At 37.7% G+C, this 20,233-nt stretch overlaps 1 protein-coding gene across 1 annotated transcript in view; it reads left to right on the forward strand.

The window, feature by feature from the left end:
- Positions 1-20,233, forward strand: part of LOC122992791 (contactin-associated protein-like 5) — an 81,832-nt gene that overhangs the window by 2,225 nt on the left and 59,374 nt on the right. The window contains exons 2-3 of the mRNA XM_044366720.1: positions 11,256-11,366; positions 12,795-12,988. Coding sequence (XP_044222655.1) covers positions 11,256-11,366; positions 12,795-12,988 — 305 coding nt within the window. The remainder of the gene's footprint in view (positions 1-11,255; positions 11,367-12,794; positions 12,989-20,233) is intronic.

Raw genomic sequence — 20,233 nt, forward strand, 5'->3', positions numbered from 1 at the left:
ATAATGTAGTCCACTAGCAGGGCTTCTGACCTTTCATGCCATTTTAAAAATATAACGATTCCCAATATATGAATGCACCAGTGGCATGTCAACATATGATCTGTTTGTTGATCTTTGCTCTCTGAGGGGGAGTGTGACACAGTGTGTGTTAGGGTTTAAGCAGTTCACGTTAAGGTGAGGAAGTGAGCTAAACCGACTGCAGCATTACTCATTTATGACAGTCCTGTGGTTCTCAAATGTGTGCAGTGATCAGGTCCAACATGCTGTGCTGAGATGAAATGGTGAGATGCTCCTGGAGGTCAAAGAACTGCTCTCATATTTACCACAGAGAAACAAAATGAGAGGAGCAGAGATGTGTCATGGCTTGTTTGTTGGGCCTTTGTCAGATGGAGATAATGACAGTCACATCCTCTAAGAGGTCCCTCTGCACTTTCCTTGGCTTTACAGGAGAGAGACAGTGATGAGTATAGTACGTCATTGGATACAGCAGCATTCAATGGAGTAGGAGTTAATTGCTATTGTATTGGCATCACCTTTGCAGTTATTGCAAAGTGATTGGAAGCAGAGGAGCTATTCACAAATATAGTGAAATTATTATTTTTCCCTTTATGGTCCGCTGAAATCGATTTTGACTAGAAATGGGAATCTTCAGGAATCGCACGATTCAATTCAGTTTCTTGGTGTCCGATTCAACTCAAAATCAGTTCTCAATTGAATGAATAGAAAAGGGGGGTCTCCAGTATATTGTGTGTCAAACCATTCACTGGTGTCCTTAGTCCACTGAAATGCAATATGAAACATCACTGGCAGTTAAGGTGAATGGTCAGCACTGGCAGCAGAGAAAAGTGTGTGTGTAGCTTTTTTAATTTTAAAAAGTTAACTGCATTAATTTAGAAGCATCTTACAGTCTTCTGCCTGTATGAAAATCATGAAATGAATATGTAATTTACTGACCAACATCACTGGTAAAATGTCTTTTGTGAAAACAGAAGTTGGTGTGTTCACTCTTGAATAAGGTTATTATAAGATGTTGTTATTAATGTCATGTCTCCAGCAGTGGAGAGCAGCCTCTCTGCTGCACCATTAGCTCTGGGGAAAGCTAACATTGTCCAAGATACTGAATGGGCGCAGGGCTTTTGAGGTTAAACGGACTGAGCACCGAGTTATTTTCTTCATCCCACCAGAGTTGGTTTAAGTTGTTTAAGTGCTGCAGTGTGTTGATCAGCCGGTCTCATTTGTTACTGTTGGAGATTGTCACTCTGATCCTTTGTCTCTGGCGTATCAAGTATTCACAATATTCTTCATGTTCCTCTCGCCAAGGTCATTTAGTCATTAAATGAAAAAAAGTGCGCCCAGCGTCCAGGTGCTGCACTGCCCCTGTAGTCAGGCTAGACCTTTTTATTTCTGTCAAATTAATAATTTACATATAGAAAATCAATTTTTGCCATTTATGAATTGATTCAGAATTGTAGAAGATAAAAATCAGGATTCTTATGTGAATCGTTTTTTTTTCACCCACCCCTAGTTCTGACTACACCTCGGCAGAATAAACTGTTATTAAAGGACCAGTGTGTAGGATTTACTGGCATCTAGTGGTAAGGTTGAAGATTGCAACCAACTGAATACCTCTCCCCTCACCCTCCCCTTGCAAGCAAGTAGGAGAACCTACAGTGGCCACAAAACTCGTGAAAAACGTGAAAGGCTCTCTCTAGAGCCAACATTTCATTTGTCTGTTTTGGGCTACTGTAGAAACATGGTGGTGCAACATGGCGGGCTCCTTGGAGGAGGACCTGCTCCCTATGTAGATATAAAGGGCTCATTTTAAGGTACCGAAAACACCACAATTCTTATTTTCATGGGATTATACACTTCTTAAAATATATTTATGAATATTATATTCCATTTCTGCAAAGTCTGTTCCACTAGATGCCACTAAATTGTACACACTGCACCTTTAAAACACGGAGCTAGAGACAACAGTAATCCACAAAGTGTTCTCTTCCAATGATATCAGTAATAGTAACAGTGAAAAAAAAGGCAAAAGAGAGGCTTTTCAAACTATTCATACGGGGAGTGAAGGATCTCTTTTAAACATACATTGATTTTTTTATTCAGTTCTGTGCACAATTCCCTAGCTGGATCTGAGGTTGTTTTTAATGATTTTACTGGCAGTACTCACATCATGGTGTAATGTGGTTTTGTAATGACAACAGTTACCCACACCAAGACGTTAAAGTGTAAGTTACCACACTTTCTATTAATACTTTATAAACAATCTTCAAACTATTCTGGCTATAATACCAAACCGATGAGCATTACTGACTAACTTTCTTCAGTACTGTAAGGTGTTGCAATTTGAAATTTAGTTATTGCATCACACTTAATCTCTGTAACTATTTATAGACTTACTGGAAGTCAGACAGAAGAGATTGTCAGTTTTGTCACTGTGTGGTTGTTGTGACCTATTTAGTTTAGCAAACAATAGTGACACCTGCTGGAAGTTAAAACATAGCAGTCTTTTAGTTCTTCTTGTTGGACAGGAAGTTGTTGAAAAAATTGAGAAATCTGGGTTAGAAAGCTGGCTAGCTAGCCACTGGTAAGTCTATTTGGGTGGTAGGGCTGTGTGATATGACAATATATATCATGTGATGATAGAAAAATCTCTATCATTTCATATTATGCTCTATTATTTATTTTGGTTGTGTCACAAATCACACTCTTTACAGCAGTATTTTTCATCATTTGGAGTCTGTCAATCTTTTGCATGGATTACATTTATAAATTACTCTTCTTGGCCTGAAGCTTTTATTGCACCTACAGTAAAGTAACGAGTGTAGCTTTCGTCAACTCCAGTGCTTCACCTTGTTCACTGTCTCTCTTCTGCTCCACTGCAATTGCAGCACACATGGAGAGCTATAAATGATAACAAAACACGGTAGAAACTCTCACACTGAGATACTGTTTGGCATTGCTGATATGTAATTTACTGGACTGCTTTTGCACCATTCTTGTAGAGCCACTGTATAATTCATATAATCCAGGCCACCTATGTAAGCCTTTTGTATAATGACAACCATGGCCTAGTCACAGGCCAATATGAGGCTGCTTGTAAGGGAATGTTTCTTTCTACAAGTGGAAATGTGTTTTTTGCTATAGGCTGGGAAAAACGGAGGCTTTCATTACCAGATGATAAGACACTCCTCACCAAGGGTTTGTGGGTGGAATATTGCTATATGCTTTCAGCGATTCCCTCACAGCAGAGACTCCAGCACCAGGCATCCATGGCACACCACCACACACATATATTTACTTAAAATTTCATGCCTTAAGTTAGCTCAGTGAGCAGATACTTTCATTACTTTCTCATCCAAAGCAACCAGTGCATGTTGAAGCAGAGCTTGCATGTACTGTATAGCATCACAGCAGAACAGCTGCAGACTCACTCAGCTAATGAATGTGAAGCAGGTACTCAAGGAACACCTACTGCTGTACACACTGAAGGCCTGATGAATTTATCAAAAGGTAATGAGGCAGAGCACCACGGTTTTTCTAGCACAGGCACTTTTCCTCATGTTTAAACATACAGAACACATATTTCTTCCAGACAAAAGAAAATGAAATAAATATTCAGACCAAAAATGTATGTCATGAGAATTACTCTCCTCATCAACCTGATGTCACAGGAAAATTGTACGTTTTGTACAAAAATGTGATTTTTGATTTGTAGAAAAATATTGAGTGAAATTAGTTGTAATTTTTAATTTATGGGTTTTTTAAATCTTTCTTTAATTTATTTTATTGTATTTAGATTTGTTGTGTTACACTATTTTTACAGTTAATAAGTGAAATCTCATCTTAACCTTAACTTAAATCATTTTCTCTTACACTTGATTATAAGAATAATAATTCTTGGATTGTTATATATTTTAATATTTGATAGGACAGAATCATTGTTATTATGTTTCGTTTGGTGTTGGGCAGATCACTGAGTGGACTATATGTGAAAAAACAAATTTCCATCCTTATTCCTTTCCAATTGATTGCATAAGATTAAATGAGATGAGATGAGATGAGATAAGATAGTACTTTACTAATATATTTTCTGAGGGAAATTGGTGTGCAAAATTTGCAAGATAGCATAGTATAAGGTAAAGAAAAAAACAACATATATATATCAGTATCAAATGGAGTGGAGAACAATCAACTACAATATGTGCAAATGTGCAATCTGTGCAGTGAGTCAGGTCCATAAGTAAATATATTGACTAAACTAAAATCTAATAAATATAAAAACTATATATCAGAAAGTTCAATGGTGAAAGTAAAGTGTCCAATGATAAGTCCCAGAACAGAGTATAATCCCACAGAATGGTAATGGATGATTACCATCAGAGTGACTTTCAAAGCTGAAATTGAATAAAGAGCACTACTACAAAGGACATGTTTATTTGATTAAATTGAGTACGTACAGCCTTACAGAGGATTTCTGCTGCTTTGCAGAGACATTTATAGTTTCTATTTTATCTCAGTCAAAGCATTATGTTTCTTCTGATCCATTTCTATTAAATTATTAGGCTGCTTGATGTGGAGACCATATATAGACAGAGGTAGTGTCTTCACACTGTTGTTTTAGATTTTTTTTTTCTTTTCACATTATTTGAGTGCATGAAAAATCAACTGGAAAATCAATTGAACCCAGAAAAAGAAAGAAGCTGATAATATGCCACACTGTTTATTGCCAGAATTCAGAAAACTAAGGGTATAAGAATGTTTTTACATTATTCTTCTACAGAGATTCAGTGCACAGAACAAAATACTGTTTGATTGCAATGAGTAAGAAGAAAATACAATGGATATATGATATAAGACTATTTAGAGAAATAATTTCAGCCCAGTCTCTCAGGAGCAAAAAAAATCTATTGTGACGAATGTGGCGCCAGAATGGAGGCCATTACATTTCCAGCTGTATTGGTCACAATGATGCTGCACCGATTCCCAATATATAGAGGGCAATGAATATGCTTCAAATAACTGTAGAGTCTGTAAGTTTCATCCTCTATTCATTTTCAGTGTTACTGGCAGAGGGTTTGAGAGGATTATCAACACCCACTATCTATCGACTGTGCCAATAAGATGGATGCAATAATCAGCGAGGGCTGGTTGCAGTGATGAAAAAGGAGGTATTGAAAAGAAAAAGAAATGATTCTGTTTTGAACATTCAGTCTCCAGAATGAACAAATTGGGTATTAAAATAAAAGGGATAAAATGCCAAGGCCTGCTCACACCTAAGTGGATTTCACATGCTATTAGTTTATGCAATTACACTGTGAAGTTTCCTGTGACTCAGACACAAGCTTGTATGTTCACACTCTATGATTGTATATTGGTTATAATGTAATAACAGGGAACTGAAAAAAAAAAACGCTTTTAAACTCAGCGTGCTGGTTCTCTGTTACACAGTCTGAGGTCACAGCATTATTACAATGTGTAAATATGGTTTTACTGTGTGTTGTCCTTTAATCTGGGTTTTTGTGGCCTTTATTCAACCCGATTTGAACCAATGAATATCTCAAAACACCCTGAGGTTAGCACAGCGACACTAACATTCTATCTACAAATGTGTCTCGACCCGAGTGACTGTGCGTTCACCACCACACTGAGACCAAATGCCATGTAAAGCTGTAAAAATAAAACTCAGTCAGCTTTCATGGCACAGGTGAAACACATAAGAAATGGAAACCACTCTTTCCAAAGATATTTTATTTAGGTTTTAACTAAAATCAAACTACTAAATAAATTGCTTTATACTCTTTATCCTATGTATTCTGTACATACTGCTCTTTTAGAATATTCATACATCTACTTATATCTATATACATTTGCTACTCTTTTTACTGTCTGATTAGATGCTTAACTGCATTTTGTGGCACAGGCACTTACTGTGTACACTCAGTTGCAAATCAAATAAAAAAATTAGATTATTTTTAACTCAAAAGCAAAAAGTACAGTTTCAGGTGAAACATATCTACTGTATAGACCATAATTTCCTAAAAAGAAGTGTCAAATTTGTTGCCATGAATGGAAATGGAGATGAACTTAAGCTGTATTTGATTTCAACTCGACCTTATTTTAGTTTAGGACCATTTAAAAACAAACCATCCACCCAATACAATTACTGAGGAGTTTTCTCTCAGTAATGGCTTAATTAAAATTAAACCCTACTTTTACATTACCAAGATATTAGGCCTTCATGATTACTCCCTCTGTTTTTACAACGGCAGTACATGGCAGTATTGCCCATTATTACCCCATTATCTTTACCAAGCCGTTATGTAAAATGCTCCCGGAAATCCTGTAATCCAGCAGAAAATTAACACAAATCCTGTCGCAGAACATTCTTGAATGAGCATTGAATAATTAATGTTTGGCAGATGAGATGTGTATAATCACTAAAGCTGTCAATAGCCCAGTAAAACATCCTGCAGGCTTCCTGTAAACGTCCCTTTAGATTATATGTAGCACTGTGGGATTGTTGTAGTGTTCAGAGAAATGAAGTGCTACAGTAAAGCAAGCCGTGTTTCTCAATCACTTGTATTGATGTGTGCTTCCTTGAATTCAGCCAGCGTTTGGGACTAATTGTCAGCCGATACCTCAGATCTACTCAGGGTATCACTAAGCAGAGGTCACTGAGCCCCAAAGCCTGTTAGTCCATGCAAGGTATCATATGAGGCTTTATCAATACCACACAGAGGTCTGAGGCCACTCTGTTACAAGATACTATCTCTGCACCCTTTGATATTATTGATGCTGTGGTCTGTGTTGACTGAACTTCTGCACCCTCCAACAGACTGTCTTTGCTCTTGTGGGGTTTATCACTGCTACAAAGGATGTATATACGGTTTTAAAGGTTTTCATTGCTCCATAGCAGAAAATTACCATAATAATTTCTGGCCTGGAGACTTTGTACTGTGTTGCTGACAAAATTAGTTAAAATGATAACCCGGAGGATACTAATAGATGACAATTTTGAGTAATTTATCAAGTAAAAGATTCTGTCTATGGTTCTATTACTGTAATGGTTTGAGTTTTTTGGAGTGTGTGTCAGACAAATTCAGCAATTTGAAGACATTTCTTTGGGCTGTGGTAATTTCATGTCAGATATTTGACATTTCATAGGACAACAATCTGCTTAATGGAAAAAAAAAAAAACTGATTAAGTGTTAATGAATACATAAAAACCATCCTTACGTGTGGAGTGTAAATTGAATGCTTTATAGCAGTTTGCAAGAAATTCCCCAGACAGACAAACACACACAGACTGCTTTTTCAGTAATGGAGGAATTTATCTGCAAAGGCAAACAGATATAGAGGATTTAAGGGATCCATTATAGATATTCAGAATTTTCATTTTCTTGGACCTCAGAATATTTTTAAAATGACAAGAACTTATGCCAAACAAAACTTTAATAATAAGATTATTCAAACCCTCTTAAAAATATTTAAAACCCCAAACAAAAATCATTATATTAAAACAAGCACTGTCATTGTGCACCTAAATATATGTTTCTAGAGCATGACCAACATAAACACAGCTGTAGCATTAAACACACAGGTTTGATCCACCCAGTGAAGAGGACCAGGACAGATTGAGAAGCTACACTAGAACCCAATCTCTATTGCACGTTTCTATTTTTAGGACATAAAAGTTTGTACATTTCCCAAGACTCGATATTCAAGAGGAAACAAGACTTTCTCATATCTGGTGAGCCATGTTTATTTGATTTGGGCACATAGTCGTCTTCAGGTGCACTGATGCCTCTGCAACAAGAGCTTTAAATATTCAGCCCATGTGTGCTACAAAAGACACATTTGAGTTAATAATTGAGTTTGATTTCATTGTGAAACTGCTTCTGTTTTGTGCATGCAGGCGTGCATGCTAATAGGCAGAGGAGAACACTGAAAAAGGGTTGTAGATATCACTATAAGCTTCCAGGTATGTAAAAATATAAGTGTGATCAGGCAACCTTTTCTCCTAGAAATTACATTCATATACAAATAAACTGTTTTTCCAATCACTGCATTGGCAAACGTAATTGCTGCCTGGATTATATTCACAGATGATGTTTTTCCATTGAATGAAGCACTACATTTCGTAATTACAAGGAGACAGGGTTGGATCAGGGCGTTCCTGAAAAAGAAAGCCTGGCTCTCAGTTTCTTACCAACAGCAAATCCCATAAAAAAGAGCTAAACCAACAATTAACTGATCTTACAAACAAGTATTGTCTGCATAGTCTGATATAGCTTATTTCTGTGTGCCATAAGCTACTGGTATTGTCTGAAACATATTAAAATCATTGCATTGAGCTACACTGCTGTACTGAGGGACTCATTCTTTGATTACAGTGAACATGACCACTGTAGTTTACTTTGAGTCAATCTTTTATGTCGTGCTTCTGCTATAAATACAAGAGCATATACGTCAGTCAGAACACTTATGTGAAGAATTTAACCATTTATTGTGGCAAAATGCATTTTAGTTTGGCAGTGTGGCTCTGGTCATGTGATGCTCTGGAACAAATCTGAGCAGGCTTGATACAGATTGTTCCTGAGATCACATTTCCGCCTTGCAGTGCCTGAGATACACAACATTTGATGAACATGAACACATATCAAAAAGAAACATTCAAGATTCACAAACAATCAAATGCTTATACAAGATGAGGCTGAGGAGGAGGAGGGAGTTAAAATTCTGAAGCAGGCAGTAGTGTAGCAGCAAGGGTAAAACTTAGCATTGTTGTAGGCAGACTGTTTGAAAATGTTTATATAGACCGCCTATTGTGAGAGGTAGGTTGTGGACACACATGACAGAAGGGTCTATGGAACATGTGAATATAAACTGACTTCCTACCTGAACTACCATGAAGCTCCATTAGTCTGCAGCTGAATTTAATGCACTATTTGCCCCTGTTTTAGTAACATTGGAACTATAGTTCCAGTTGTTTTAGGTTATTACGTAGCCTTTTTTTAAAAATTAAAAAATACAGTATGTAGGAAGCTTATTTTTAAAGACTTATGTCTTCAGCAGTAACTTGGGGCTGAGACAGAGAAGTCAGAAAGAATTGAACTGACTAAAGCATAATTGGTTTTGGTCTTTTTATAGGATACAAAAAACATAACACCTTTCTTATCATTTGCCTTTGTCGTTTAGAGTCAGTGTGCAGGTGTTATGCTTTCTCACTTATTATTTTTATCCCAAACACATTCAGTGATAACCTCTGTTGTGTCAAAATGAAACCACTTAGCCATCCTCCTGATTTTCTGTGCAAATAAAGCATTGTCCTTTCCTAGCACTTCTGTGCTTGAAACTAAAAGCTCTTACTTGATAGTTCTTGATGTACTTGATTGATTTCAAGAGAGATTAAATGTTCCCTCACGGTTTTAGTTGTGTACATGCGCATGTGTACATCTGAAAGCATTCATATGCACATCTGGGTTCATTTGGCTATAAGATTCAAACAACTGAGCCCTGCATAGAAATCATGAGTCAGCTTCAGAGGATTTTCAGTTATCCCACAGGCCAAAGAGCAGCTTTGTAGACAAATCATCTTCCATCCATAAGTCGTCCTGAGTGACAGGCAGCCATTTGGATCACACACCAGATCTGTAGATTGGAGCCGTGAACAACGTCAGGGTCTGTCTGATTTATGGTTCACCATCAATTTTAGAGCACATGTTATACCATCAAAATACTGTGTTGCTTGTTGTAGTTGTTGTGGTCTCATTTGCTATATATATATATATATATACATACATACATACATATATGCTATATATATGCTATATATATGCTATATATATATATATGCTATATATATATATATATATATATATATATATATATATATATATATATATATATATATATATATATATATATATATATATATATATATATATAGCATAGAGATGGGTATAGATGGAATGGAGGAGCAAAGCAATGGACCAGGCTTTTGAGGTGTAAGCTCACATCAGAGAGGTTCAGTCAGCTCTTCAGCTAGTGAAGCATCATGCTAGAAAGGATGGCTGGATACAGATTGAAAGGGAGATAAGAAGAGTAAGACTTATCCTTTTGGGATCAGAAGTAGGATCTGGGATACTTTTGACAGATTAAAAGCCCAGTGCTTGCATAATAACCCCAGTTGCGGTACGTTAAGATGGAGTGCCAGTGTTCTCATTTCCCCGATGAACATCTGCAACTGTACTGTAGCTCAGCCAACAATTTGAGTCTTGAACAAAACAGCTTGATCCACTTTAGTCACACTTGAAATCAGGATTAGGAAAATCTCTTGACAAATGATCTGAGAGCAGCCAAATCAGGTCAGTCGAAATTCAGCGGGACGCCCAAAAGGGGAAGAAGCACAAGCTGTCTGTTCTGCTGGGCTGTTGTCGACCAGATGGATGGCCAATTGCCACTCCAGATGTGCTCAGAATCCATCTGAACTTGAAGTAGAATGGCATCCTAAAGCAAAAAGCCTCTCACACTCAGAGGAGCGAACTGCACGCTGATGGCGAGAGTGCAGGGATAATTGTAATCAGGCTGGTGCCAGTTTTCATCACATTCTCAGATACAGGCCTTAATGCAGCTCTGTGCTCACTGAAGCCAAACAGTGGCGCGGCTGTTGTTGTACGATTTACTGCTCATATTGTGGCGGACAGGGTAGATCAGAGGAAGATGAGATTGACAGGTTTAAATCACCGGACTCTCAATCTGCTCCTGCCTGTTGCTCAATGTGTTGTAATGCCACACCGCTGCACCGGATTAAAAAGAGCACACACATACTGTGAACACACAAGGAACCAAAGCATTTTCTGTCATGATTTCAAGGGTCACTGCATGGGTTAATAGACTGTTTGAGGTATCTGAGAGCTGGATAAGTGAGGCAGCCTTGTTATTTTCCCTAACCCTTGCTAACTCCACCACTGGCAGGTAATGATGCACTTTGGAACAGGATTAACTAGTCTATGGTGCATTTTCTATTATTTCTGTCAGCTGGATAAATCCAAAAGAGTATAACCCCTTCAAAACCAGTCTTCATACAGTGTGATTAGCATGTGAAAGACAGAACTTACAACAAAGAAATGTTTTTAATTTTCACATGTAGATATTTCCTCCCAACTAATTTATATTCTCTAAAATTCATTTTTACTTACTTGCTTCTGAATAGTCTGTTTTTTTTTGGTTTTCTTTGACAGATAATTGCAATGGTCCTCTGGTATCCACATTACCCCATTCATCCTTTCAGAGCTCCTCTCACTCCTCAGTCAGCTATGCTGCTTACAACGCCAAGCTCAACAGAAGAGATGGTGAGTACTACAGAGTATGTTCCTGCATGGATTGAATGAAATAGATTTTCAGGAGTAACCACTCATGCAGCCATGGAGTGACCTTGTCTTTCCTCTCTTTTTGTCTCTCTTTTAATTCTCCCTTTCCTCCTCCATCAGAAAATGTTTACATTTTCCTGACAAGTGATGTCTTGTAGCCATGTGCTTATACAGTATGAACTATTTTGGAGCAGCCATATGGGCTTTTCATTGCTTGCTCTTTTGGTCCCAGTTGCTCCTCTGATACACTGCAACTTGTAGCATTCAACTGTATGTAAAGGAGACAGCTGTTGAACAAACAGCACTCAACAACTACAGTTCCCATGAGCCTTAGACATTTATACAAAATCAAAATCTTATGAACGCTGCAGTCAGTGAATGCTAAAAAATAATTGTTTAAAGAGGACATTTCATGCTTTATGTGACTTTCTGTTATTTATATACTTTTATAATGTCAGATTTTTTTTGTTTAACATGATAAAAGAATTTGTGGTGACCATATGTAGCTAAAATGCTCCCTGAAAGTCAAAATCCAGGGCTTCAACCTGGTCTGAACGCTTAGTTTGCAATGTCACCTCTAATTCCTCCTCGTGATGACATCAGATTGTTTGCGCATGCCCACAAACGGCCCTCCATTCTGTAGCCTTTGTTGCTAAAGTTGTTCCATGGGTTGCTCTTGTTGTCCACTAGCATATTTTGGATCAGATTCAGGTTTGAATACATATGGATGTATTTGAAAAGTTTCCATTTTGAGTAAAAAATGAGAAAAAGAAGTGAAATTGGACTACTATTGTTTGTTTACCAAGGAGCAGCTTCTGGGAGCTGGCCAATCAGAACAGAGTGGGCTCATCGGTAGGGGAGAGACAGGAGCTAAAATATATAACATATACAAGGAGTTTTTTGAACTGTAAATCATACAAAGATATTCTAGCAGAGCCCCAGAATATAGATATAGACCTGGAAACACGGATGATACATCCCCTTCAGTTTTTTTGAAATTGTGCATAATATTGCTAGTAGGTACACTAGTAGATTAGTCATGTTTCAGACACCCTTAATGTTAAAATAGAGTACCAGTCAAAAGTTTTGACACACCATCCGGTTCACTTGAATGAGATAGTGTGTCCAATCTTTTGAATGGTACTGTACATTGTGTAAGGGAGGCTTGTGTAACAGAGGCTATTTTGGAAAAGGAGTGTGATTTCTGCTGTCTGTATACATTTCACTGTGGATGCAAGAATGTAACTTCACCTAGAAGCTCTCTCTGTACTTACATCAGGATTTTATATGTTTTTGCAATCTGAGCTCAGTGGCCACTGAGCATTCACCACAAACAATCCAGACTGATCATCCACTGAATCAATGTTGAATGGATCCCCCCTCTGACTGTACCTCTCTGCTCTCCTTCAGGAGCAGGGGGCTGGTCTCCCATGGTGACCGACCAAGAGCCCTGGCTCCAGGTGGACCTCAGGGAGCAGATGGAGGTGACGGCAGTGGCCACGCAGGGACGCTATGACAGCTGGGACTGGGTCAGCAGTTACCTGCTGCTCTACAGTGACACGGGCCGGGCCTGGAAACAGTACAGGCATGAAGACGGTGTAGCAGTGAGTAAACACGTGGACATGTCATTTGATCAGCTCTGCTGTGAGGTCACTTTGGATGCATTGTGGTATACTACTGGTAACTAGATACAACCAGAATCATTTTTAAAAGAGTTTAAGTGAGTGTAGTCATCAGACATGTACTGTGGAGGCGTTCACTGGAGGTGGGTGTAGACATGTTCACATATAGACAAACGAAAGTCCAGGGATTGGTCCTGGCTTTTTATGGCTTTTTAAAAATGTGCTTTGTCTGGTCTTCTTCAGGATGCAAAGAACAACTAACAATATACAGTTGTTCACTTCACTTGAATGAGAAAGTGTGTCCAAACTTTTGACTAGTACTGTAGGTACACTGGAGAATGTGGATTTATATGCAGTGATTTTTCAGGATTTTTATGGTCAGACTCAGAAAACATTATTTAGCCTACAGTCATGAGATATCAACTCCTTTTCACGCTCTTATCTCTATGGACCGATCTATTGATGGCACTGCAGGTCGGGGTCAGGTAACACATCTTATCACAGATTTCATGGTGTGTGAAGTGTCTGGTGTCAAGGCAATTATTACACTGCTTTTTTTTTTTATCCTCCATGTAATTTCACAGTGTGTTATGTCAGCTTGCACAAGGACTCACAGTCGAAGAAAATTTGATGTTGATCTGATGTTGGCATATGTCATTAATTCTAGTGTTCGTCCCATTTATGTCAAGGGCTGCTAACAAGATGTTAAATTGTTTTTCCGTAAATTATCCTACTTGTCAGTCCAAATAGCAGAGTATGTAGTCGCCCAATGGCATGTCAGTGCTGCAAAGTGGTCTTTCTTTCATCAGGCCTCATGCAAGAAGCACTCATACCAACAGATTAGTTCCTAAGTGGCACATGTGAGTGATTTCAGACAATTTATAGCACTTAACCAATTTCTTATACTTAGAATTCTCTCTTAGATATGAATAATAACTTTCGTACAAGTCATCATCTGTTCACCATATCATCCTCATCATGGCTGCCAATTTACTATGAGGTTTTTTTAGATTTCATGATTATCATTGGCATATTTCAACACAACAACTTCTAAATTTCATCAGTTGTTGGAAAATTGTCTCACTCTGACAGCTGCCTCAGGGTCTTTCTGCAGATCTCTGTCCAGGATCATCTTCTGTCTCCTGACTGTGTAACATCACCTACTGTAAGGCTATAATATTCTTTTGTCTAATATCTCTGTGACTGTCACATCCCTTGACTGCCTCTCATCATGGACCACTTTGCTTTTTATCATCTAACCTCATGTCAAACCATTCCCTCTTCATTTCTGTCACAGTAGAGCGCTGCTCTGATGACACGCTGCTGGCAGCTGTATTATTATTTTCTAAATGTTACAGGTCCTGTACTACTGACAATGATAAATTTGTTATGTTTTTGTCTGCTTATTTCTAAAAGCAGCACCTGAAGCTCTGAATCCTTCTTTGTATTCTTTGGGAACATTTTTGTGAATGAAACTCACCCACAAACAGAGTGGAACAGGTCGCCTTACATAGCAATTTTATGGGTGATCATTATGCTAACGATTAAATCTCTCCAAGGCATAACTACTCATGAATAGGTGACATTTATCATGTTCAAATGAGCGACAAATGACAAATTTGACAGTTTGTTGAGTCTGACTTGGAACACTCGTAAGAGCAAACCTCATAGAAAAAAACGAGAGGTTTATGATACAAAAATGTTCTTGCATGAGACCAACTGTGTTGGTATTAAAAGAGCACAGAGATGTGAGGGTGGACATGACGTCTTGTGCTGCATGTTGTTTTAAATTATTTATCTTCCTCCATCTTTTTAAAAATGTATTATCAAAAGTAAGAACGAAAATTAAATCAAAGATGAGTTTGGGATAAGTTTCTGACTCTGAGGCCAGGTGTACCTTTTTTGAAGGCGGGTCAAAACATCCCTCCACCAAACAGAGCCTTTTTTGCATTTAAGATGAGCAGTTTTGATGTATTTATTTCCAAAAAACAACTAGTTAACATTTTTTTAAATATACTTTGTAATGTGCAAATGTGACGAACAACAATCAACTTCATCTGCTTAAAGAAACAAGATGCTACTTGAACAACTGAAAGAAAATGTGTCCTCTTCAGTCTCATTATTATGGAAAGTTGAAATATAAAAACAAATAGAACATTGGTGGTGTGATTGACTTGTTGAAATATCATGATAAACAGCTCACAGCTTCACACACTGTCAGTTCTCATATCATTAGGGCTGAAAAAGGAAGAAAAGCTGTTGTGTCGTGAGGAGATGCTCGGATATGACCAACATGACCTACTATCACCCTTTGTAACTGACTCATGAGAGAGAGAAAAGAGAGATGTTGTACTAATTTCAAATACTCAAGGCATACAGTGTTATATCATACCAATCAAAACAGGCACCATCCTCTGAAACTTGGCAACATTTTTTAAAGTTATTCTTATTTTCTTTATTTTTGGTGTTTATATGAACTTGGATTTAAAGTTAGTGTAGAATGAATGGCAGCTAATTTGTCTACAATCTCTAATGAAACTCATATCCAAGCTGACTTACGACAGCTTTCACCGAGACCTTTGGCTGATACTACCCCACATCCATCTGGCATTTTAACAGTGAAGCTCAAATGTAATGTCTCACTGCCAGAAACTGAACTGAGGGGGACTAATGAGAGAGCAGCAGCTGCTGACATGAAGGCTATCTCTCAGCCACTCTGAGCTAACGCCGAGCCAAATTAGCTCCATAGAAAAAAATTGCTGTATGAAAAGTTGGACAAAAGGTTGACAATCCTGCTGGCATCAGGCTGCAATGTATAAAAATGAAATGGAACAAACACATACTGGTCGTTTTGATATTTTTAGTGGTCTGGCTCAAAATATGTAATAATGTAGAACATATTATATATTAAGTTTGCCCTGAGGGTGATGCTAGAGGAAAGATCATGGGGTCAAAATTTAAGTTTATCCTCATGAGAGCATAAATTATGTTATTATTGATAGTTTATTAGATATTGTGTGTGTAAAGTTAAGATTTTGGTTGGTTGGTGCTGGTGAAGCAAAACTCTTTAGTGTCCAAAATGGAAAAGTTTCACCCTTTGAGCAGCATGAATGTGCTGAGCAAATTCCAAGCCCCCTGAGTGTGTAAGTGCAAATGTAAATGATGGTGGTGCTGGAGGAAAGGTCAGAAAGACTTCCCTTACAACATACAAATCTAGCAAACAGTTTTGAGTTAAGCTTCGGGGGAATTTTCTCCCTAATGTAGGCAATAGAGAAAAAAGTCTTGGAGCTACCAAAATCAATGGCAACCATGGCAACCATTCACAGCCAGCTGGACAGTAGTTATGAAGATATCTTGCTCTGGATCAAAGTGTTGGAAGGATTTACTGACATGTTCATCCTTAAGCTGCACTACAAAGCCACTCAAAAACAAGCAGAAATTACATAGACGATTTGAGTTTGACATACAGGAACACACATGCATATAACCTCTTTTTCCTGTGCAGACAAAAAAAAACAAAAAAACTATAGTTTCTCCCATTGTTTAACTTGTTTTTCTTTAATGATTCACTTGCCTGTTTTTTTTCCGGCACTGTGATGACATCACCATCTGTTCCAGCAAACAGACCCCTGTCTGTGAGAGTGTCCTCAGCACAAATAAAGTACAAGAGGAACATGTGAAACAATAGGAAAACACTCCTCTACAAACTGATAATAACTGTTAAAATGACTTGTCTGTAGAAGCTTTGAGGAGATGACTTGTTGACTTTTATTATCTCATATGCTGCACAATGCAACTGACTCAAACTCATTTACTCTTGAATGTCTTTCATTATGTGAAAAAATAGGTTTTCCAAAGTGTTTGTGGCTGATGGTTTGCTTTTAAAGTAAACTCTTTAATAAAAAGGCAGAGCCCTTGTTTTAAATCCCGGTTTAACCCAATTTCCAGTACAATATTTGCATTATACTCCATTGTAAATTAGCTTGATGCTCATTGCAAATATTTATTTCAGGGAAAGTGGAATGTATTCTAGCAGGGGTCCAGATTACCATTATCCTTATCCTTGAAGAGCCTTATTTAAAACCTATTTTAATGCTGCTGTGAATAAATGTGTGAAATAAATTCTTCCCCTCAAGGGGGGAATTTAAACACAAATTTTCATGCTTGTTAGCCATTCAGGTAGATGGAATACAAGAAATATAACAAGGATTAAAACTTGCATGAGTGCAAAGTTATCTTTTATCTGAGTGAATTAAAACCTACTCCTATTTCACTGGTCCTAATAACATGATAACACCTTAGATTACACATTTAACATTATACAGTGTGATCTCACAAGAAGTATAAATAATCTTTTCAAATAATCGTTAGCCACATTAGGAATGTACAGATTTAAATATCTAGGTAAATATTGGATGGATTGCCATGGAATTTGGACATCCATATTCCCCCATGTGTTGAATTTTGACTTGACATGACTTAATGACCCCCTGACTTCTCACCACCATGAGGTTGACATTTTTGGTTTTGAGTGAAATGTCTCGACAACTGATGGATGGATTTCCATGAAATTTTCACATTCATGGTTCCCAGTCAATGAATCCTAATACATTTGATAATCCCCTGACTTTTCATCTAGTGCATCATCATGACAAAATGTTATTTTTTCCAATACTTTGGTTTATGGCCAAATACCTACAAAAGCAATCACATGAACATGTTGCCTGTAATGTTGTTTAACAAGACCCAAGTGTGGAGAACACTACACATTTCAGACTTCAAAAACATTACATTAAAATGGCTGGATTTAAAAAAACAAACAAAAACAAAAACCTTTATTTCTGCAGGGAGGGGCCATTGAGAGCATGCTCTCTTTTTCAAGGCTGCCCTGAATACAGAACATACAGAAAATAAAAACAATATTTACAGTGTACAAATTCAAAAGTAACAAACAACAAGATTTACAGCAAACATACAAACAGAGACAACATTCAAAGACATTCAACCATAGACATCAACATCATTCATAGAAAACAAGTACATTCAGACTGTACTGAATCTGCCAAACGACATTTGAAATGAATGTAAGGGATCAGCTCCTCCATTTTAGCAAGCTTTTGCAAATTGTTCCAAATTGTGTTGAGCAAAATATTTGAAAGCCAGTTTTCCAACCTCAGTATTAACATGATGTTCTTCAAGAATCAAATAATCCTGGGATGTAGTGTAGTGAGAGTGATCTATAATTGAGAAGACATGAGATATATGTAGGAAGTTTGCCAAGTAGTGCTTTGTAAATAAATAAAATACAGTTTTGTTCCCTTCTCATTGCCAACCATTTCCCCCCAACTTTCTCATATAATATACAGTGATGCATTCTAAAGCTATCTCCAGTTATGAATCCAAAAGCTGAATGATATACTGAATCTAGAGATTGTGTAGCGGCAGGAGTGTGCATATAAATTGTATCGCCACAGTCCAAAACAGATAAAAATTGAATAATTTGTTTTCAGCAGTTCTGGGTAAAACAAGTCTTATATCTGTAAAAGAAGGTCAGTTTTACTTTTAGTGATTTAGTTAGTTCATTAATATGCTTTTTAAATGGAAGTAACGTGGCTTAAACATCCCCAAGATTCAGCAACCTGGACCTGGAACAACAAGGTTTATGTGGTGAGCTTAAACAAAATATGAGGCTGATCAGTCATGGCAAACCTTTGGCCATCAGTCCCCCCAAGCAAGATTCCAGCCTGCCTGCGCAATAAATGTCCGGGGATACAGATTCAGCACCCTGGATAGAGGTCGTGGTAGTTGCCATGCTGACATTAGCATTTTGCTTAAAGCATCACTTTGTCTGAGTACAGCCTCACAGAGATGCTAGCATGGCTAACAAACAAAAAGCCTGAAAATACCTTGATGTAACTTTTAACCAAAATATCCCACCTTATGTAACCTTAACCATAAAACTCCAAAATCTTACTAAGTAGTCAAGATAAGTGAAGTCCATTTTTATTTATATACCTCAATATCACAAATCACAAATTTGCCCAAGGAGGCTTTACAGTCTTTTCAGTAATACAACGCCTATCCTTAGAACCTCGAAGAAAAGGAAAAACTCCCCCAAAAAACCCTCTAAAGGGGACAAAATGGAAGAAACTTCAGGAAGAGCAACAGAGGAGGGATCCCTCTTCCAGGAAGGACAGATATGCAATAGATGTGGTCTGTACAGAATAGACCATATAGCAAAATGACAGCATAGAAAAACAGGATGACAGGATTATAGATACATTTTTAACAAATAATCAAGTAAATTGATAAATAGGTGTTGCAGAAAGTTTGTTGTTGTCAGCAATAGAGAAATCTCAAACATTCCACTACCTAAGATATCTAACAAATATCTAAGATCTGGGTGATCTTGGTCTGGGTTACTCCTGGCTGGCGTTTGGGAACTGCTGTGGTATTTTGACTTATGGCAAGGTCATGAACTCACAGCTTTCTCTTCCCCATGTGTTCCCTCAGGGTCTTTAACTGGCCAATGACCTTCTGGAACATACTGTATAGCGCCTGCATTGCCAGCAGCAAGATTTATCCCCCAGTGAATTTATTAAAATAAATGTATGTGGAAAACTGACACAAGGGAGCTCATCACTGGAGAGAAAGAGTAAAGAGTCTTAATGAATGAGGAGGGAGGCTGTTCCACAGTGACAGAAACACAAATAGAAATAATGAAGTCACTGTGGGATTAGGACTGTTTATGTGGATGAGGGCCAACCTCTATCCTCTGGTCCCCTGGAAAATCTTCTGCACCCTCAGGCATTTTCTTCACAGACTTTGCCTCATCTCCCAGCTGGAACACACAGGATGTTCTGTTGCAATTGTTTCCAAAGAGGAAAAAACACAAACGTCATAGTTCAGGACAGGCTCAACAGTGGTGTGCTTGTTGTGATATTGCTCTTAAATACTAATCATCCATACTAAGTGTTCTTAACTAATGAATAGTAATAACTGCACTGCAGGCACAGACAGAGTTTAGATTTTCCAAATGTTCCGCTGGGAGACAAGTGGAAAGACTGTGGGCTTAAATTAGGGTCAACTGTTTTGTAGCTGTGTATCACCACATGTGAGAGTCTGAAAACATTTTGTATGAATACAATTATTTGGTTGTCCAACAAAAAATGTCCCTACCAAAGTTAAAACCTAACCTACACCATTGCATTCAAATGTATGAATGTG

Source organism: Thunnus albacares, chromosome 11 (assembly GCF_914725855.1).
Source record: "Thunnus albacares chromosome 11, fThuAlb1.1, whole genome shotgun sequence".
NCBI lineage: Eukaryota > Metazoa > Chordata > Actinopteri > Scombriformes > Scombridae > Thunnus > Thunnus albacares.